This window comes from Ahaetulla prasina, chromosome 2, assembly GCF_028640845.1.
Source record: "Ahaetulla prasina isolate Xishuangbanna chromosome 2, ASM2864084v1, whole genome shotgun sequence".
Taxonomy (NCBI): Eukaryota; Metazoa; Chordata; class Lepidosauria; order Squamata; family Colubridae; genus Ahaetulla; species Ahaetulla prasina.
The window spans coordinates 39,330,666-39,350,853 of NC_080540.1; the positions used below are offsets into that span (position 1 = coordinate 39,330,666).

At 42.8% G+C, this 20,188-nt stretch overlaps 2 protein-coding genes across 4 annotated transcripts in view; one reads left to right on the forward strand and one right to left on the reverse strand.

Moving 5' to 3' along the window:
- SLC25A26 (solute carrier family 25 member 26) overlaps positions 1–2,902 on the forward strand; it is a 144,944-nt gene extending 142,042 nt beyond the window's left edge. For all 3 annotated transcript variants that reach the window (XM_058167184.1, XM_058167185.1, XM_058167186.1), the window contains one exon: positions 2,713–2,902. In XM_058167184.1, coding sequence (XP_058023167.1) covers positions 2,713–2,809 — 97 coding nt within the window. In that variant the 3' untranslated portion in view covers positions 2,810–2,902. The remainder of the gene's footprint in view (positions 1–2,712) is intronic.
- Positions 2,903–5,583: 2,681 nt separating this feature from the next.
- The window catches only part of LRIG1 (leucine rich repeats and immunoglobulin like domains 1), a 157,270-nt gene continuing 142,665 nt past the window's right edge, over positions 5,584–20,188 (reverse strand). Inside the window, exons 13-19 of the mRNA XM_058167183.1 lie at positions 19,392–19,712; positions 17,858–18,139; positions 16,259–16,678; positions 14,424–14,549; positions 13,527–13,661; positions 11,214–11,510; positions 5,584–8,965 (exon numbers count right to left, since the gene is read on the reverse strand). Of these exons, the coding sequence (XP_058023166.1) occupies positions 8,775–8,965; positions 11,214–11,510; positions 13,527–13,661; positions 14,424–14,549; positions 16,259–16,678; positions 17,858–18,139; positions 19,392–19,712 (1,772 nt within the window). The 3' untranslated portion in view covers positions 5,584–8,774. The remainder of the gene's footprint in view (positions 8,966–11,213; positions 11,511–13,526; positions 13,662–14,423; positions 14,550–16,258; positions 16,679–17,857; positions 18,140–19,391; positions 19,713–20,188) is intronic.

Sequence of the window (20,188 nt, forward strand, 5' to 3'; positions counted from 1 at the left end):
CTGTCTAGTGAAACCATAAAACATTTCCATCTGCCTGCCACAGCCCTGAAGCAGACCACAGACAAGTGCAGGAAGGAAGACAAAGAACCCTGAATCTGATTTAGCAATGGCTTGAGGACAAGGGGGGGTGAGATCACAAAAGGCTGTGATAAAATTTGTCTCACATTCTCCAAAGCACAGTAGTGCCTCATTTCCACCTGCTTATACTCGAGTCCCCAGTTTACCCCAGTTTTTGGGGTAAAATTGGGGACCTCGGCTTATACTCGGATCGGCTTATATTCGAGTATATACGGTAATCCGAAGTTTTGATTATGGCTGGCTTGATTCAAAACAACAACCCTTTGTTTTTAGGACATTAGTAGCAATTGTTCTGACCCAGCCTTAGCAGAAGCAAGAAACAGACTCCTTGTCACAAAAAAACCCACTTTAAAGTATTTACCTCTTGTGAATTAATTACATTCACACACCGAAAAGTCCAGACAAGAGTCCTTCAAGTAATTAACTGCAGTAACAGACCTTATCAGTTCCTTGCGGTGAGCTCCCAACCAAAAGGCTGCAAATTAAGTTCTGCAAGCAGTCTTTGTGGCATGAAACGCAATGAGCAAAATCTTCAGAAATACGAACTGTTGTCTCCTATGACAACCACTTCTATTTATTCCCCAGCCAGGGAGGGGCCATTCAGCATCCACTTGTGCTTTGCTTCCCGAGTCGACTCCTTGTTCTCCATTGTTCACCTCTCCTAATTGCTCTGCACATATGTACATCTGGAACAGGCCCCAGCTGTTCTTCCTCCTCACTCATCTCAGCCTCCAAAGGCAGCTGCCTCTCTGGTGGCTGGGAAATGTCGGACCGCCCTGGCTTTATCTCTGTGTCCAACACGGAGCATCCATCAGAACCTTCCCCAGACTCCAGAACTGGCCCACGTTCCTCCCCAACCTCCTCATCGTCCGAGTCTGCCACCAGCTCCACTGACAGCTGCGGGCCAAAACAGTAATGTCCTTGTTGATTCTGATGAGCTTGTTACAATGAAGAAATCCAACAAGAGATGTCATAAGGCTATCCTAAACTGAACTTGAGAGAATTATATGGTTGCTGTTGAATGAGAGCAGAGTGGTGGCCTAGAAGTGGTGGCTCTGAATGAGAGCAGAGTAGTGGCCGCTCTCACTGCACAAACAGGAGGCTGTGAGTTCGATCCTAGGTAGCGACAGATATTTCTCTCTCTGGGTGCAAAGAGGAAACATCTGCTGTGAGCTTCGCATAGGCATCAGGAAAGGCATCCAGCCGGTAAACTCTTAGCTCCATTCAGTCGCTTCGATTCCACCCCGATGCAAATAGTTACAGAGTCATTAAAAGAAAAAAAAAGTTGTTGAATGAAATGAAAGAGTTTTGGTGTGGTAATTAAGTTATGGGTAAACATTATTGGAAATGGCAGATCACCATTAAATACTGTAGGCTGTAGCACCGCCAATTAGCCATTTATGTAATTATTGAACAGGCCTTGCAATTAAAAACTGTCATCATTTGTAATTATATCTGCTTTTAGCAGTATTGAACACAGTCTCATAGCAACTCATAGGGGAGTTTTAGAACTAACTGTGTTTTCTATAAGCAAAAAATGTAATAGAAAGTGGAGAATGGAGTAGGCTCTTGGGCCATTGTTTCACATCAAAAGTACCAGGAGGCACACAAAGTTTTCTTAAGATTTATTGAAGACAATGGAGTCAATGGGTTGTAATGACTGCTATGGTGTTGGCATGGGAGGGAGCAGTATGAAGAGTGCTGGGTTACAGCAGAACCCTTGTGTTCATCAAGTTGCCCAGGCTTGCCTAAGTTTTTAAAACCCATGCCTCTTTTCAGGAAACATACACAAGCCTGTTGTGAAAAATAATTCAGTTATATATTTATCAAATAAACCCACATCTTTTGGAATCAGGAAACTCCCGTGTGCAGAATTTATGTAAAAACTCATCTCTCACAATTTGAAAGAAAACATTATTTTCGACACATGAACTTTCCTATATTTGATTATTTTCATTTTTCTGTCACATTATTTATTTGGCGACACGTTTGGCGTTGTTGGGGTCTGTATTGGGGAGCCCTGTTTTGGAGGGAAACAATGATGGCCTAAGGGCCTCATTTTGACAGCTGTTTAATGGCCCCCAGGGCACCACTTTTTGACACAAAGCTTGCAACTAGATAGTGCATTTTTGAGATAGGAAGGGGCCCAAACCAGCGGTGGATTTCACATTATGTTACTACCGGTTTGCCGTGCTCACTCGCACTCGCTTTGTGTGTGTGCGTCCAGTTAATGCACACACCTGCCTTCCGCACATGTGCTTTGCATGCGTACCTTTCGTGCATGTGCCTGGTTTAAAAAATGTACCTAAATAGGACAGCATAGAGCCAGGATGGGCGGGTGGGTGGTAGCACAATTTCCGCTACCAGTTCAGGCGAACTGGTCCGAACAGACTGAATACCACCACTGGTCCAAACTCTCTCCTCACTAAAGTGACCCCATCTCAGAAAGCTTTGCTCTCAAATCTGCCCTCATGCAGCCGTCAGTTACAAATAAGTTGAGCTCAAGTTGACATTCAGGGAAGCAGTTTTAAAATGGAGGGGAGCCTCTTTACAGTATTTGTGGGAGTGGAGGGGTAGAACATCCTAGTGGTAGAACTTCCAAAATGTTAAATCACTTTTGCTCTTTTCTTCCAGTTTGTTTGCTGGCATCGTCCCTCGAATCTCTTCCATCAGCCTTGGAGGTTTTATCTTTCTCGGGATGTATGACAAGATCCGAAGCTTGCTTTTGTGATTTTGGTCAAGAGGAACAGCTGGGGAGCCACTATCCCACTCACCCCTCCTTAATTCTAAGGAAAAAAAATACACATTCAAAGTTATTCCTTTACATTTCTCCCTTCCTCTTCTTCCTGCCATTCCTGCCTCCTGTGGCTCAGCAGCTGTTCAGCAGCCCGGACTTCATGCTCTCTCTATTTAAACAAGAACGAGAAATCCACTAATTCCATTTCCTTAACAAAAAATGTCCATGTATGGCGAGTCCTGTTATGGTGGTGAGCTTATGGAGAAGAGTCTGCCAAGAAATTCAGCTTTGGGGGGCAAAGAACCTATTTAGGGGCTCCAGCCAAGATACTGAAAAGCATTATTATTATTAGCAGTCACTTTAGGGAGTGTGATGTGCAAATGACATCTTGGTCTTCATGGCATAGCAGCCACCCATATTCATCATAGAATGGCATCAGAGTTACCCCAGAGAAGAAAAAAGCACCATTAACATGACTGAAAACTTGCCATGCTCTGGAGGAGACGGAAGAAGCAACAAGATTTTTTTTTTTCCTTTTTAAAATGTATAGATGGGGGAAAACTCATTTGTTTCTTGTTTGAAACCCATTTGGAAAATCTAGACCACTGTTCATACCTACAGGTGCATAGCCAGCATTCTTGCTTGGATAAGCAAGACTGCCTTTTTTAATTAGACTCAAATTTCTTTAGTACTGATTTGAGTACAATGTTGTATTATTTTACTGCCTAACAAGGTTGCCTATGGGAAAAAAAGAGCAAGCTTGGATTTTTTTCTTTTCTTTCCCATCCTTTGCCTCCGAAGAATCAGTTTGGCAGGAGGTGGGTGGGAAAAATGAAGATACAGAGAAGGGGGAAGAACTGATGAAGGGTGAGGAGGGGAAACGAAGATGCCAGCTTGTGCAGGGAGTTCAATTCCTCTTCTCCAGGGACAATCACAAAAAAAGAGATTTTGCTTGAGAGGCAGAGTGGGATAGTGATGGACCACCACAGATGCTGAGTCCAAAAAGATCACAGTGCAAAGGGGTAAGGTGGCTTTTTAGGACACTTGCAAATACTTAGGGAGGGTCAAAGTCATAGGGTCATAAGGTTTTGATTGCATGCCACCATCCGGGCTATTTTGAGCTGCATCCCAACTCCAGTATATGAGCTTGACTGCCATGATGGTTCACGCCAAAGAGCTATTCACCTAGATGACATTTGTCTACATGGGTTTTGCCTGATGGGTATACTTCCAAACCAAGCGTTGGGTTGTTGCCATTCCATTAGCCTTGGTGGCGCATGGTTAGAATGCAGTACTGCAGGCTACTTCTGCTGACTGCCGACTGCCAGCAGTTTGGCAGTTCGATTCTCACTGGCTCAAGGTTGACTCAGCCTTCCATCCTTCTGAGGTTGGTAAAATGAGCCAGATTGTTCGGGGCAATCTCCTGTAAAGCACTATGAAGTGGTATATAAGTCTAAGTGCTATTCACTATTTGCATTTTCAAAGAATACCTGTATAGGGCCTCTGTAAGGCACGGAAAACAAAAATGTGTGTTTGCATTTCATTGTGCAGCAGGCTAGCTCCAATTAGCTGCTTCAATTAAAAGAATCTAAAAAATAACCCTGGAGGTGCAGGGAATCTGGCATGAACTAAGAAAAGTGTCCATTGGCATTTTCTTGCTTTCTTTCATTAGTGAGTTAATTTTTTTGTCTGCTGCTTGAAACTGATCCTGAATCCAGCAATTTCAAAAGTCCTCTGCTGACCTCATGCAAAATTTGAATGCCTTTTGTTCAGAATTTCAGCTTAATCTACAACTTAAAGTCCCTGAAAACACAATCTATACTTTTTACTCAAAAGTAGGCACTGTTCAATTCACACCAAGCTTATTTCCAGCCCAGATGCTGCAGAATTGGACATAAGATAGAGATATAAGGGACATAAGATAGAGCTGCGGTGGCGCAGTAGTGACTAAGTGGCGACTCAGCCTTCCATCCTTCTGAGGTGGGTAAAATGAGGACCCAGTTTGTTGGGGGCAATAGGCTGACTCCATAAACGGCTGTAAAGCATTATGGAGCAGCTATAAGAGACTTTTTTGCTCAAAGGAACCACCTAATTTACTGGATTTGATGTAAATGTTATGTCATTCAAATGAAGTCTCCTTCAAGCTGAGTTCAATTCTGGGTGACATATAGGGCACAGTTCTCTGTTAATGGGTAGCTATTGCAATCTTCCAAAGTAACATTTTTTTTAAAAAAAAAACCCATCAGTTTTTCCTACAGTCTTAAATTTTCCAAATAGTCCTGCATTCAAAGACTAATCAGCTCTGACTTTTCCAATAGGAACTGGGTGATTCTGGGTGACGCCAGAATTAGAGACAAGAAAGTGGGACATTGGCAACTAAATCTCCCCAAACTGATTAAAGATAACTTATGTATTTCATTGAACTAGTGGAGTGAATGACTCAAAAATGGGTCATGATCCTAACTGTGAGGTCTTTGGTGCTCTCCTTGATGTAAACTCTACTTATTCCTATCACTGATGTTGCCTAGTTGGGTAATAAGACAAACTCAAGAAAGCACAAAAAATCCCATAGTTCAAAACTGAGCTATAAATATTTTATTGCTATTCAATCACAAGTTCCATTTGGTCACCCTAGCCCATTATTAGTGGGTTATGAAATAGTCAGCCTTTTAAAAAGTTTTCAAAATCCAGGAAGCGTAGCAGTGCAGAATTTCATTTTACTTCACCCAAAACCAAATTTTAAAAAAGCGCAGATCAAGGCAGAATAATTGATATTATAAATGAACCTTTATTAAAGACACTTCAATGCCATTTGTTAAACACTTCCAATATCTTTACAATGTATTCTCAATGTACAACATTGTACCACATTAGTCTAATAAATAAATAACTTTTTACACAAAAAGTAATACTTCCTCTTTCACATTGCCTCTCAGAAGCAGCAGATTCACATATTTAGTGGAAGTAACATTTAAACAACTGTATCTAAAACTAAAATTTCCAAAATGTTAATATGGCAAGTGTGCTTAGCAATTCCAATGGTGATACCTTTTTTCTATGCCTTTCCACATTTACCTTCATCTTTACCTAGAAACCTTCTTCACCTAGTAACCAAACTTTTACAAGTTCACTTTTCTTTAGAAAGCACATCACTCACTCACTCTCTTTATGAAAAGGGGAAAAACTTACCCTGAATATGTTTCTCTATTAGTGGATCCATTTTCTTTAATATCACCAAATAAGCCACAAGTTGGCACCTTATATCATTGGACACCTATTCCAAAGTGCAAGTGTGTTTATTGTCTGGAGATAAGGGGATGGTGAAATTATGCATTACTTCAGAAAGTCCAGCTTTAGCTAAAAAGCAGATGGCAAAACTTGTCTTACAAAGCTATACATTTCCCGCCAACGGAAGGAGAAGGAAGAGTAATTTAATGGCATAGTAATCAGATATTTAAAAGCTCTCTCTTGCTTAAAGTGAGAGAGTATGTTTTACCACAGGTTCCCTATTAAGAGCCACCTCCTCACAAAATTTTGAAGAAAAAGGCTTGCACATGGCACACCAAAACCTCTGGTTCTTTCCTATCCAGCTGCTGTAGCAAGATATTAAACCTCACAATAGAGAAATAACCTGTGTCAGCTGGCCTTCTAATGTCTATTTAGAAAAATCTGGTTGTTAATGTTTCCTTTAGAGTCAAACAGTCTGGTTAATATAAGAACATACCAAAAAGCTTTCCTTGGTGTTTCAGAGTAGATTAAGTCTATTTGTCCCTTCCCACAAAGAAAGTGTTTCCTATATTATGTCCCTAATATGAACTAATATCCTAAACTAAATCATGTTTCCTAACTTGATTTCTCTGAAACTGGCCTTTAAGTCAAGGTAAAGAAAATAAGGAGAAAAACAGACAGAATCTGATGCTGCCGTACAGAAAATGTCCTAACCTACATTTTCCAACTTTTAAGTCAGCCTGAGCTACAATTGGATCAAGTGGGGTAGAGAATGACTTTTGGGAACTACCATAGCTACATATGCATAAATATCAAAAGAGAGAGCAAAAAACAACACCACCACCCCACACTTAAGTTATAAAAACAGTTTTCATGAATGTGTTCACATTTGTGTCGAGGGCTTAAGTGAACTTAAAACAGTGTATAAAAACTAAAGCAAAGTTGCCTAAGGTAATTTGTGCTTTTTAAATGACTTTCCTTGCTTGATGGATCTTTAAGTCAAAAGTCTCCCACAACACAGCGAAGATCTTCAGAATTGGAGCATCTATCTATGAACCTGAATTCTAAGTCTGACTTGAAAAGAAAAGGAAATCAGGTGTGGGTGTGTGCAAATGGATTATTCATTGTGTCAAGTTACTGCATATGCAATGTTAGCAATACATTTTGAAATCTCTATAAAAGGTGACAAGGTGCCCAAAGAAAACATTAATAAGTTCCTATGCGAAATAAAACAGCATGAGGATGTCTCCTCTATAATCTTGTTCCTTCTGCTGCTTTTTGAGGTGAGCTTGGCCGTTTAATGTTATTCCACTAGGATCATTGCTAGCACAATGAACATTTTATATTTAAATAGAAGTTGGGATTTGACACAAGGTTGCATGCATCTAAGTTAAAGTTGAAATTGGATAGATGGGCAAATATTCCAAAAGTCACCACAGAGCAAAGATATTTCAAACAGCAATAGAGTTGGAAGGGACCTTGGAGGTCATCTAGTCCAACCCCCTGCTCACGCAGGAGACCTGTACTAGGGATTCGAACCTCCATCTTTCTGACCTGTCTTAGCCACTGAGCCACCTAGTCAGATTTCAATGTGCTATCCTAAAAAAAACTCTTGCTGGCTGCCACTCCCTTCTCTGGCGCAGGCCCTACTTATATCCACTAGAAACTCCGTCACTGATTCAGTCGTGTTTCAGAAAGTAGGTACTGAAGTATATTCTTGGAGCACCTGGCTCACCTCAACATTAGCAGAGTTCAGTTTGCTTTTTAAGCTCAAGAGCACCACAGTCCTATGGATTCACTCTATGGAAGAAACATACTGTACACCATTGTGCTATCAATATTTTTGAGAAGACGGTTAGACTAATGAACTAGTTCAATGTCCATTTGAAAGAGCTGAATGGCAACTATCATGGGCAAATGACACATTCCATCTAAACTGCTTGAAAATTTCCCCCAGCTCTATGACTGAGCCTGTACACAGTTCTTGGGCTTACTGGACTCTCACCATAAATGTCACTAGCGCATTTGAAGGTTTAAATGTTCAGCTCTTGATGGTGTGCTGTGTAGAACACTTCTCTCAAACAGCACACCCTTACAATGGGGCACCATAGAAAGGCCATTTTTATCAGTTGTGGTCTTCTCTATGTGAAGTTTGTGGTCCCAACCTCAAAGTTTTAACTAAAGATATCAGAACTATTTCTCTTGGCGATGGCTGGGAAGGATTTAAAAAAACAAAACATCCTTAACAATGAAAAAAAAAGCATAATGTCAACATTATATAATTTCACTCAGTCACACATGCACCAAGGGATAAAACAGTCTCTGTTAAAAGATATAATATATATATATATAGATTTATATATTTTTATATATATTTGAAAACTCTTATGTACACATTTGTTATCAAATACTTTTTTTCACTTTACATCATAACATTTTGCATTTCTGTGCTTTATTTGCAAGCCAACATGGAGCCACTGATCCTTCTCAGGGAAGTTTTAAAAACTATTTACAAGCGGGCTTCGCAGAAACAGGGCTCTGTTCCCTTACTCAAGCTTGCTTCTCATACCTCATGGAGTTGTCGCTTTTCCTTTAATTTGCAAAGCTGTCCATTCAGACTTTGAGGTAGAAGTAGCCTAGATAATTCTGTGCAAATAAGTGGGAGAGACAGAGGGAGAGCGCGCTCGGTTTATTGGCACCTCCCAAGGTTCCTGGGTCCCTTGTCAGCGTTTCAGTGGCTGGACTGAGGGAGAGAGCTGGGTTTTGACCTTGTTAAGTGGCCATTGGAGACAAGCCGTGGCTGCACCTCTCCCCCAGGTAATGCCTCGGATAGTTCAACACTTCCTTTTACATGTAGCAGAGAGCTTTCAGCAGGCAATAAACAGTCATAAGGCTCACAGGTGGCCAAGGGCTGTGAAGAACCTGCAAGGCAATTAAGAACAAGAACTTTTAAGGACAGAGTTTCTCAAACCATGCTGTTATCTCTACCACCACCCCCTTTCTCTGTACAGACACCTAAGTATAAGTAAAATCTAATTCAATTTAATCCTACTTGAATCTAGGTTTGATTTTTCCAGTCACCATTTAATTTGGGGTGTATCTGATGCCAGAGAACTTTTGCTCTAGAGCAGATACAGGCATTTTATGGTCCCCAGGCCACACCCAGCCCTTTGGCTGTCCCTGTCTGGTCCGCGTGAAGTCAATTGGTCGCTATGCGCTCCTTCAGTTGGCTGAAGAGCGAGGAGATTAAAGTGCCTTTCAGCACCTGCACAGCACTCAACCTTCACCTGAAGCAACCTGACAAGGCACAGTCATCATATGAGGAGACATGGGGTTCAGCCACCTACCATTGCCTTGGTCGAAGCATGGCCATGCGGGTGAATGGGCAGAGCGCAACCAGGAGCTATTGGTTTGGTCCTCCATACCAAACCCAATTGCTCAGTCCCTTGGGAAAATTAATTGCCAATCCCTGCTGTAGAGTATTTCTGTAGAGCAAAGCTGGCTGAGGAACTCTGGGAGTTGAAGCCCACAAGTCTTAAAGGAACCAAGGTTGGAGACCCCTGTTCTAGAGTCCATAAAGAGTGACCCAGCCTCACTCATTCTCACCCAACACAGGGTTTGGAAATTTAGCAGAAATCCCTGACTTTCCCCCCACCTTCCAACGGGAACATACAGCCTATTTTACTGTTCTTCCTTTTGCTCTACTGCACTTGTGGCTCTAGGGAGGCAGAAGCTCCTGCCAACTTCTTACAGTGTTCTTACATAAAACTTCTTACATGATATCTGAAGATCGGCTTTGCCAATCTTTGTTTGGGGGGTCAAAACATGAACATTTTATGTTCATTTTTTAAAGGAACGTTAATTCTTCATTTACATTCCAGGTTACCAAATACTCTTTACTGAGCCATACCGCTACACAAAACTTTGATTTAGATTTGTTGTTCTATTGTTTTATGATAATTTCTGGATAATAGGTTTACTATAGCAATCTATTTTCCCCCTCTTAACTAAAACACTCAGCTCTTATATTCTTTGCCAGAAATATTTTGGCTTCTACATGCCAACAGTCCTCCTGGGCAAAAATGCTGACTAAAAAGAAAAAGAAAAACAACAACAAGAGCCAATCTTGGTTTTCTATTTATTTTCCAGAGGGCTCTTATGTATTTCTAGAATAAAAAATAAATATAAGATAACAACTCCAAAGAGATCACTTGGAGGAAATGGATGGATCAATCTGAAACAGATCTTAGCTAGGGCTACCATATCTGGCTAGAAAAATCCAAATGGCTACTAGATGGCAGCAAAGTGAGAATGTAGTAACAACCCAAGCTTTTTCTGTCCCAGACGCATCTGCCATTTTAAATGCAGCGATATTTATTTGTATCTCGCCTTTTTTACTTTTAAAAATAACTTAAGACAGCGAACGTAACTAACACACCTCCCTCCCCCTATTGCCGCCACCACAACCACCTTGTGAGACGAGTTCAGCTGAGAGTGAGTGACTGACTCAAAGTCATCCCGCTGGACTTTTACGCCTGAGGTGGGACTAGAACTCACACTATCCTGCTTCGTAGTCTAATGAGAGAGATGAGTGTGACTGACTTCCAAAGGTAACCTGGAAAGTGTGGAAAAGAGTGCACTTTAAGGTGTTGGTTACGACCTTTAAAGCGCTCCATGGCTTAGGGCCTGGGTACCTACGGGACCGCCTGCTGTTACCACATGCCTCCCACCGACCCGTACGCTCTCACAGAGAGGGAATTCTCAGGGTGCCGTCTGCCAAACAATGTCGGCTGGCGGCCCCCAGGGGAAGGGCCTTCTCTGTGGGGGCTCCCACACTGGAACGAGCTTCCCCCAGGTTTACGCCAAATACCTGACCTTCGGACTTTCCGCCGCGAACTGAAGACACACCTTTTTATCCGCGCGGGGCTGGCTTGAATTGAATTTTAAATGTCAAATTTTATTAATTTTAAATGGGGTTTTTTAGTGTATGGTAAATTTTTAAACTTTCAGGCTAATTTAAATAAGTTTTTTAAATTGCATTTTAAATTGTATTTTGTATTGTTTGTTTTATTCTGCCTGTACACCGCCCTGAGTCCTTCGGGAGAAGGGCGGTATAAAAATCAAATAAATAATGAAAATAATAAAATAATAATAAAAAACAGGCACATACCTTTGCTGTCTTCTAGAGGTAGCTTGCTTGGGCAAGCCTCTGACATCCTGTCATGATTGCTAGGATAAATAGTGCCACTGACATCTGATTTTCTTATGTCCGTATTCGTGCTGCACTTTAGAGGGCTAGAACAGTTAGCCGTTAGTACGACATCATGCTTGTCGGAGTCCTTACTACTGGGAGTATTTGGAGTCATGGCCTCTGCAGCCAGAGAATAGTATTCTGGGCCCTTGGGATAAATGTTCTTGATATCCACGCTTCCGTCGCAGTCAGTATATGTGGCAGGCAAGCTATAGGCTTGAGACAGAAAGGAAAACAAATGTAACAAATTGGAATTATATTCAGGTAAAAGAAATACCAATGGTTTCCTGAATCTACCTGTCACTGATAGGTATGCCAAGCATCATATTTTTCTGTATATAAGACAATACTTTTTCATAAAAGTATTTCTCTAAAAATAAGAGGGGCGTCTTATATACGGGGGGGAGGGGGGGAGAGGAAAACCACGGTTGCGAAACTGCTGATACTTTATCTCTGCAAACTAGCCTCACAAGCAAAACTTCCGATTGTAGAGAGAAGCTAACAGGTTTCGTCCAATCATGAGTCTTATGTAACTGACGTCAGCTGATGCTGCAGGAAGCATGTAGCCAGTGCCCAGATGCGACAGGGAGCAGTAATGTCGGGGTGTCTTATACATGGGGGCGTCTTATAGGCGGAAAATGCTGTATATTCTGGGTCAATGGCCCAAATTCCCAATGAACAAAGATGAATGGCTAGGAATTCTGGAGTTTTCATCCTAGGGAAAGATTGTGTTTCATGCTAGAGAGCCCCATTCATGGTTCCACAGAGCTGGGTAGGTTTTGTGTCTCGCTCGCTTTCCCCGCAGCCGGGTCCCTCTTATCTCCTGCCGAATGCTGAGGAATGTCCTGGCATGCCTCCAGGCCCCAGCCCTGGCACCATGCCCAGACAGGCCGAGCAAGACAAAGGGCCTGACATGCCTCCAGCCCCCAGCCCTGGCTCCATGCCCAGGCAAATGGAGCAACAAGACCCCTCCCCCACAGCATGTGAGCCTGAGGAATGTGAATTGCCAACAGCTGGAGCCTGGAGAGATCCTCACTTCAGGAGAATTGATAGGCGGCGTCAGCAAAAGGAAGGGAGGGGCAGGCCTGGATAAGTGCTGAGTCATGGAGCCACACCCCATGGCCTATATAAAGGATCTGCTTTCTGGCATTCTCTGAGTCAGGCAAAGTCTAATTTGGATTGCTGAAGTCACTTCCCGGTCTTCTGCCTGCCTTGAGAACTTTGCTAGGACTTTGGCAGAGCTGCAGAGGCACGCCTGATACGGACTTCCTCGACCCGGCCGCCAGCGGAGGAGTGGGACACGACAGTAGGCTTAAGTCAGAGTTCTTTAGAACTACCATTTTTCACAAGTACAATGGTTGCAGTATTCCCATAATCATGTGATCAAAATTTGGATGCTTGGCAATTGGTGTGTATTTTTGATGGTTGGAAGTGTCCCGGGGTCACGTGATCCCTTTTTGCAACTTTCTGACAAACAAAGTCAATGGGGAAGCCAGATTCACTTAACAACGATGTTACAAACTTAACCGCAGTGATTCACTTAAGAACGGTGGCAAGAACGGGAATAAAATGGGACAAAACTCACTTAACAAATTTCTCACTTAGCAACATAAATTTTGGGCTCAATTGTCGAGGACTACCTGTCTGCAATAGGAAGTCTATGGGCCAATACATTTAATTAAAATAACTACGTGTTGCTATGAGTATCAATAAAACAACCCACCTGACTCAATACAAAGTATTGCAGAAAGACACTGAAGATTTATACTCTTCTTAAAAGAATATTTGAAATGACAGGATCCATGTCTCACACATTTCCACATGCCTACTCCTCATTTCTACTTTAGCAACTTCTATTTCTCAGTAATAATACTTAGGTTAGGATGGGGTGGAGACTGTATTGGTGGTTCTGGCGCCTTGGTATAAACGCTACAACATGTTTTCATATTGTTGCTTTTCTGGTTGTTGTGAACTGAACAGGATCGTTGTGTGTGTGTGAGACAGGCAGCACCATAGGTTCTTTATATAAGTAAATAATGTTGAAGAGAATATGTAAATTATACAAGTGCAGTTGTATAATTATTGACAGTCTGCTATTTAGGAAAACAAATGGAGAGAGCATATCACTGACAAAAAGTGTTAAGATGAGCATTGTTCAAAGTAAAAAACTGTTGCCTAAGTTTGCTTTGTGTCTGTTTATGAAAGAAAATTGAAGCGGCCTACTTCCCATACCTGTGTTGTCTGTAAGAAGCATCCTATCGGGAAGGTCTTCTCCTTTCCAAGACTCTAAACATATCTTTGGCTGTCGGTAAATGACAGAGTGAGCATCGCCCTCTGCATCCCTTCCTCTGCTGAGCTGGCAAACACCTGTAACCGAATGATCAAGATGTGGTCAAACTGCAGGCATGGCCAACTTTTATAGATAAAAGATACTCGATGAGGGTTAAAAGATACTCGATGAGGGTTAAGGTTTATTCTCCAAACTTCTGGGTTGGTTTCTGAACATTTCGTTACCAGGCCGAGGTATAACATCTTCAGCTGAATTTAGGGCAGTGATGGCTAACGTTTTCCGTTAAGATTTAAGCCTTTTTCCTCCTGAGGCAAAGTTGCAAATATAGGCTGCTGCTTACTTTCTATACCCCACTGTTTTCTTGTCTTTTGTTATTGTGTCGGTTATGTGTCAGTTGTGTACGTCCCTTGAAGAGCAGAAGAAACTACTAGGCTTTTTTTCTGAACAGAAAAGCAATTTGTAATAGTTTTAATAACAGTGTAGTTCTGAGTTTTTAGCCTGCATCGCTTGCAAAAAAACAAAAAATAAATACAGCACTGCAGGGGTGAAATCTACTTACCTTCCCTACTGGTTTGGGAAGTGCACGCGCCACGCGCTTGCTTGCGCGTGTCACGTGTGCTTTGCGCGGGCATGTCACGTGCACACGTGGACTTGCACATGCACATACCATTCTGCGCATGCGCAGAGGGTAAAATAAGGTTACTTGCTGGTTAAAACCAGGAAGTAACGACGACCGGGTGGGTGGGCAGAGCCTCGCGCTGCCATCGCTACCGGTTTGGCCAAAGCGGTCCGAAACGGTAGCATTTCATCCCTGCACCGTTTTTTTTCCCAAAACGTACCATTGCTCTGGATTTGACCATTGGGCTGCTGGCCGTTTTCCACTCTCCCAACTATTTCTTGTCGATCTGAAAGTGTTCCCTGGGAGGACAGATAGCTTGGCACGTCAGGTGGTACAATAGTCTCATCTTGAAAAACAGGAAAAAAGAGAGAAAACTAAAGAACCAATGTCACAATATAAGAACAGTATTGAAATTCAGAAACCATGCTGGCTCAAGAATTCCAGGAACTGAAATCCACAGGTCATAAAGTTGCCATAATTATCTAATCTTGAACTAAACAAACTGGGAATTGAGACCGGTTCTAGGCACCATTATATTCCCAAATACAATATTAAACGATGGCTGGGAATGTCTGGAAATTACATTAACCAGGAAATAAGTAATGCAGCATTCTGGGGGATGCTCTAAACATTAACTGTCAGTATATGAGATATTCCCATTGCATTCCCAATGCAGAGGGAATGCCAATGATTTGCTTTTAACTTGCTGGCCCAATCATGGGCCACAAAAATCAGCTGATGGGTGAATCATGGTTATTTTAAGAAGCAAGGTGTGCATTCCCTTTGGAGTCACATTTCAAGAACAAGAACTCTTGCCTGTACCAAAGAACTACAAGTTTATTATAACCAACAATTTAATAATAATAAAAAAAACCACGCCTTCAGTTTTGCAGTTCCGAGATAGGGCAGTTTTCATTTTCAGGTAATACCCCTTTTGGCTGGCCAGTAGATTATTTTTGACAAAAGTGAGAGCACAGGTGTTGTGCCTCGCCCGCCCCCCTCTCTGCAGCCGGGCCCCTCCCATCTCCTGCTATCTCAACCAGAGACTGATAGTGAAGAAGAATGGCCTGGCATGCCTCCAGCCCCCAGCCCTGACACCATGCCCAGACAGACTGAGCAAACAAACCTCCCTCCTATAGCATGTGAGCATGAAGCCAGCCATGAGCTAGAATTGCCGGCAGCTGAGCAGGAAGACGAAAAGTGGACAGATCCCCGCTTCCAGAGAATTGAGAGGCGACGTCAGCAGAAGGAAGGGAGGGGCAGGCTTGGATAAGTGCTGAGTCATGGAGCCACACCCCATGGCCTATATAAAGGATCTGCTTTTTGGCATTCCTTGAGACAGGCAAAGTCTCATCTGGTTGCTAAAGTCACACCTTGGATTCCTGCCTGCCCTGAGAACTCTGACAGGAATTTGGCAAAGCTGTAGAGGCTTCGTGGCCACGCTTGATACAGACTTCCCAGACCCGGCCGTCAGAGGAGGAGTGGGACACAACAACAGGGATTAACGAGCAACAGATAGTGACAAGCCTTATTGCAATGCTTTTTGAATCTTATTTCTGAGCTAACCAATTTTATGGAAAAAGAGCATCATAGCAGGTGAGTATTTTAACAGCACTTGAATTTTTGAGCAAAGAAGCCTTTCTACAAAGGTGTGTTTCAAAACATATTTAGGGTAGTAAGTCAAAACTGCTGGTACATAAAGCTAAGCTTAGGGAATATGCAATCTCTTGGAAGGATGGGTTGGAATACGTGAAGACAAACCTACGAATTATGCAAATACTTAGCAATTCCACTTGGAACTGCCCACTATATGTGCAGAAGAGCAAAGCCAATCTGCTTTTCAAGCTTTGAATGTCGTACTCAATGGAGATGAGGCATCAGGAAGGCCATCTGGCCAGTAAATGCTCAGCTCTGTTCAATCACACCGACTCCCCACCCCAAATAAAGGGATTAGAAAGGATCATAAAAAGAAAAAAAAAACATCTCAGTGGAGACAAGAAAGTTATTTCTTATGATGCAAAGTTCTGGCAACCAAAAACAATATTTTGGACTAACCTGTGTTTGTGACACTGTATTCTTCACTCTTCTTTCTGGTCTGATAAATGATACACACCCAAACCAGAGATGTTAAGACGATGCTACAGACTACAGCAATAGTCATGATTCCAAAAGTGGTTCCATCTTTCCGGCAGCCAAGTGAAGGTAATACACTCACTTGGCTGTGTGCCCGTTCTGTTCCAACCGTATTTGAGATTTCACATGTGTACTTCCCAGCATCTTCTAACACAACATTGCGGACAATAAGCAGCTGGTTGCCTGGAGTAAAGTGATGCCTATCGGTCACAGTCAGAGAATGGTCACCCTTCAACCAGTTAATGCGTGGAGGTGGACTTCCGGTTGCTTTGCATTGCAGGACCACAGTTTCCCCGACAGACACAACACGGTCTTCCAACGGATGAGCCAAACTTGGAGTCTCTGCAAGATACCAAAAAGAAATGATACCTTATAAATGACGTCGTCCTATTTCTGATGACATAAGAAGGACCATTCTGCCATTCAGGGTTCCTTTACAACAGGAGTCTTCAAACTTGACAGCTTTAAGACTTGTGGACTTAAGACTTGTGGAGTTGAAGTCCACAAATCTTAAAGCTGCCAAGTTTGAAGACCTCTGCTTTACAAGACGCATACTCTTCCATTCTGAGTCCTCACTTAATGACTATAGTCACATAGCAGATTTAGCAGTACTTACAACCTAACACAAAATCAAATTTTGAATGCTTGGCAACAGGCTCCCATTCTATGACCATGTTCTGTCTCCTTCCCCACTTCGGAGTAATGAGCTAGCCTTCAGCCAGTGGATTTACGGCTCTTATCAGTCCTGGCAGAGAAATTGCAGCTGCTTGCCAAAGTTCAAACAAATGACTCGCAGAGTAAGACTTCAGCTCTGTTTGAAACAGTTCAGCTAATCTTTTGCTCTCCATGGAGTGCGAGCAGTCCCGAAGCTCCTTATATATCCTGCGGGGTGGGGCTCCTGCCCCACCCTTCCCTTTGATGATGCCTCCTCTCTAATCTTCTGAAGCGCGGGTTAATTCAAGCTTGATTATTATTATTATTATCAGCTGGGTCTGAAGGCGTAGCCTGAGGAAGGGAGGAATCAGGGATGATGGCCTCATTACGTCCTCCGACTGGCCTGGTTCTGGCTCCTGGAGCCGGGCCAAAGGAATCAGTGCTCCCAAGGTAAGCCTTACCAGCCCTTCCCGCTCACTCTCGGAGTCACTTTCAGGCATGGGGCCAGGTTCAGGGGCTGGAGTCACATCAGACCAATCCTGGCATTTGTCCTTTATCCTATCCTTACCCACTTGATTTATTGCGCCTGAATTTTAAACCTTGCCTCCTTAAATTTCATCCTTTTAATTTTCAATGTCGTTCTCTAGGGCAGGGGCGTGCAAGTCGCAACCCGCAGGCCAGATGCGTCACGCACTGGCCATGCCCACCCGTTTTAGCGAAGGGGAAAAAAGTCTCGATACATCATATGACAATGTGACAATGCGAGTTTGAGACCCCTGCTCTAGGGGATCCTTTTGGAAATATTGATCATTTTTTTTCAATAAAGATAATCTACAAATTTTTCTTTGATCCATAAGCATTTCTTACCCAGCACAGTCAGGGTGGCATTGGCGGACACAGAACCAGCAGAGTTTTGAGCGGTGCAGCTGTAAACGCCCATGTCGTCTATCTTCACATCGGTGATGAAAAAGACATCATCGTCAGGCATGACGTGCATGCGACGCTCTCGAGCTGCAGGGAAGTCTGTCCCTCCGTCCTTCTGCCAAGCAATCTGCGGAAGGGGATGCCCGCGAGCAGCACATTCCAACCGAGCGGTTGTTCCAGTACGGGCTGCAATGTCATAGGGAGTTTTGAGGAAAGACGGCAGCACTGTGGAAAATAAAGAGAGTGATTGTACTCTTCAGTTCGTAAAGAATATTGGCTGGGCATCTCGAGTGCAAATAGGGAGTGGTGTGGTGGCCTAGCTGTGGAGCTCTCGCCTCATAATCAGGAGGTTGTGAGTTCAATCCTAGGTAGAAGTGGTTATTTCTCTCTCTGGGCACACTGAGAATGTATCTGCTGAATAAAACTCCGCATTGGTGTCAGGAAGGGCATCCGGCCAGTAAACATTCCGTTCCATTCAGTTGCCCAGACTGTACCTCGCAAGGGATTATGGGGTTGTTAAAAGAGGATTATGATGATCTCGAGTGCAAATAGGACTCAAATTCTCTCTCTCTCTCTTTTGCTGTAACATGCTAATTTCCTCTAACTTGTTGGAGGCATCTCAAAGACTTTAGAACAAGCTTTTTGAAAGGAAGGAAGGGAGGGAGGGACAGAGAGAGAGGAAAAAAGAAAGAAAGGAGGAAGGGAGGTGGGAAGGAAGGAAGGAAGGAAGGAAGGAAGGAAGGAAGGAAGGAAGGAAGGAAGGAAGGAAGGAGACAGGCATTTATAGGGATGCAATTTGACCACAGACCTCAACGCCTTCATTCAGTGGAGTTTAGAGACCAGCGTTCAGTTCCTATGACATTATAAATTAAAATTAAAACACAGGACTCCAAAGGAGTGTTTTAAATTAATTTAAGAAGAGCCAGAGACTAATACTTAGATAAAGGCAATGGAAAGAATCCCAATGAGCCAAGCCAATGTTCATAAGACTGACGCATCTTAACTCTCACCACTTATGCAGGAGAATAATTTTTACACAATGGCAAACCAATCCTTTGTGCAATAAATTGGAAAGGAATTATTACTGGTGTTCACAATACTTTGGAGTCATTTCCCGTTTTTTTTCTGTGCTTTAACACATTGTTTCTCAACCCTGACAGCTTAAGATGTGTAGACTTCAACTCCCAGAATTCCCCAGTCTCCAATTCTTGGAGTAGAAACCTACACATATCTTCAAGTTGTCAAGATTGAGAAATACTGCTCTAATATTTACATCCAGAAGGAGAGAGGCTTGGATCACTTTCTCCAAGTTGGGTGCCTCCAGATACTCAGCAAATCCTAGCTGGAGAATTCTGTTAGTCGAAGTTCACATACCTGGAACTTTTTCAAGATAAAGGAAGCTGCTTCACAGCATTATAATAAAAATAGGAAAAGAGCTAATCTCTACAATGTTCAAACCACATTTTTCCTCACTCACCATTAACAGTAAGCTGAGCTTTCTGAGAATAGGTAGAGCCAAAATGATTGGTAATGATGCACTGATAGCGCCCCTCGTGGGAAAAAGTGACATGTCGCAGGTGCAGAATGGTAGTGTACTCTATCACCACCCCATCCCTGGCACGGACGTGGGCAAAGTTCTCCATCTCAGCATGGTGCAGAATCTCACTGTCCTTCTTCCAGGCAAACGTCATAGGAGAGCTGCTGCTACTGGCTGCGGAGCACGTGAGGCGAATGTCTTTGCCAAGAACAGCGATGGTAGTTTCCGGTTCAACAATAATTTTGGGTTTGGGAAAATCATCTGGAAAAGAAATAAACAATCCCCTCTTTAAAAGGATGCAAGGGTATCTAAAACATGCCAGCAAGCTTCAGTTGTCGTTAAGAAAAGCAATCCATTTCAGCTAATCTCTGACAATGAAATTCAAATATAGTAAAACTCAGTGATGGGTTGTCCCCGGTTCAGACCGGTTCTATAAAACTGGTAGTAAAACCGGCGGGAGACTCCACCTACTGACACAAACGTCATCAAAACTCTTCTGCACATACGCAGAAGAGCGCAGGCACGATGTGAACTAGTAGTAAAGATAAGTAGAATCCACCCCTGATAAAACTGTACACTTTATCTCAATCCCCGTTCTCCATCTCCCTTTCCTTTTTTATAGAATTTCACTTTCCTGGAAAGGCAAGATGCCACTGACACACACCCAATGTTTTTGGGAAAGAATAGCACAGCAAATTGTCACTAATTTCCTCCAGGACGTTGTTTGTCTGTTTGCT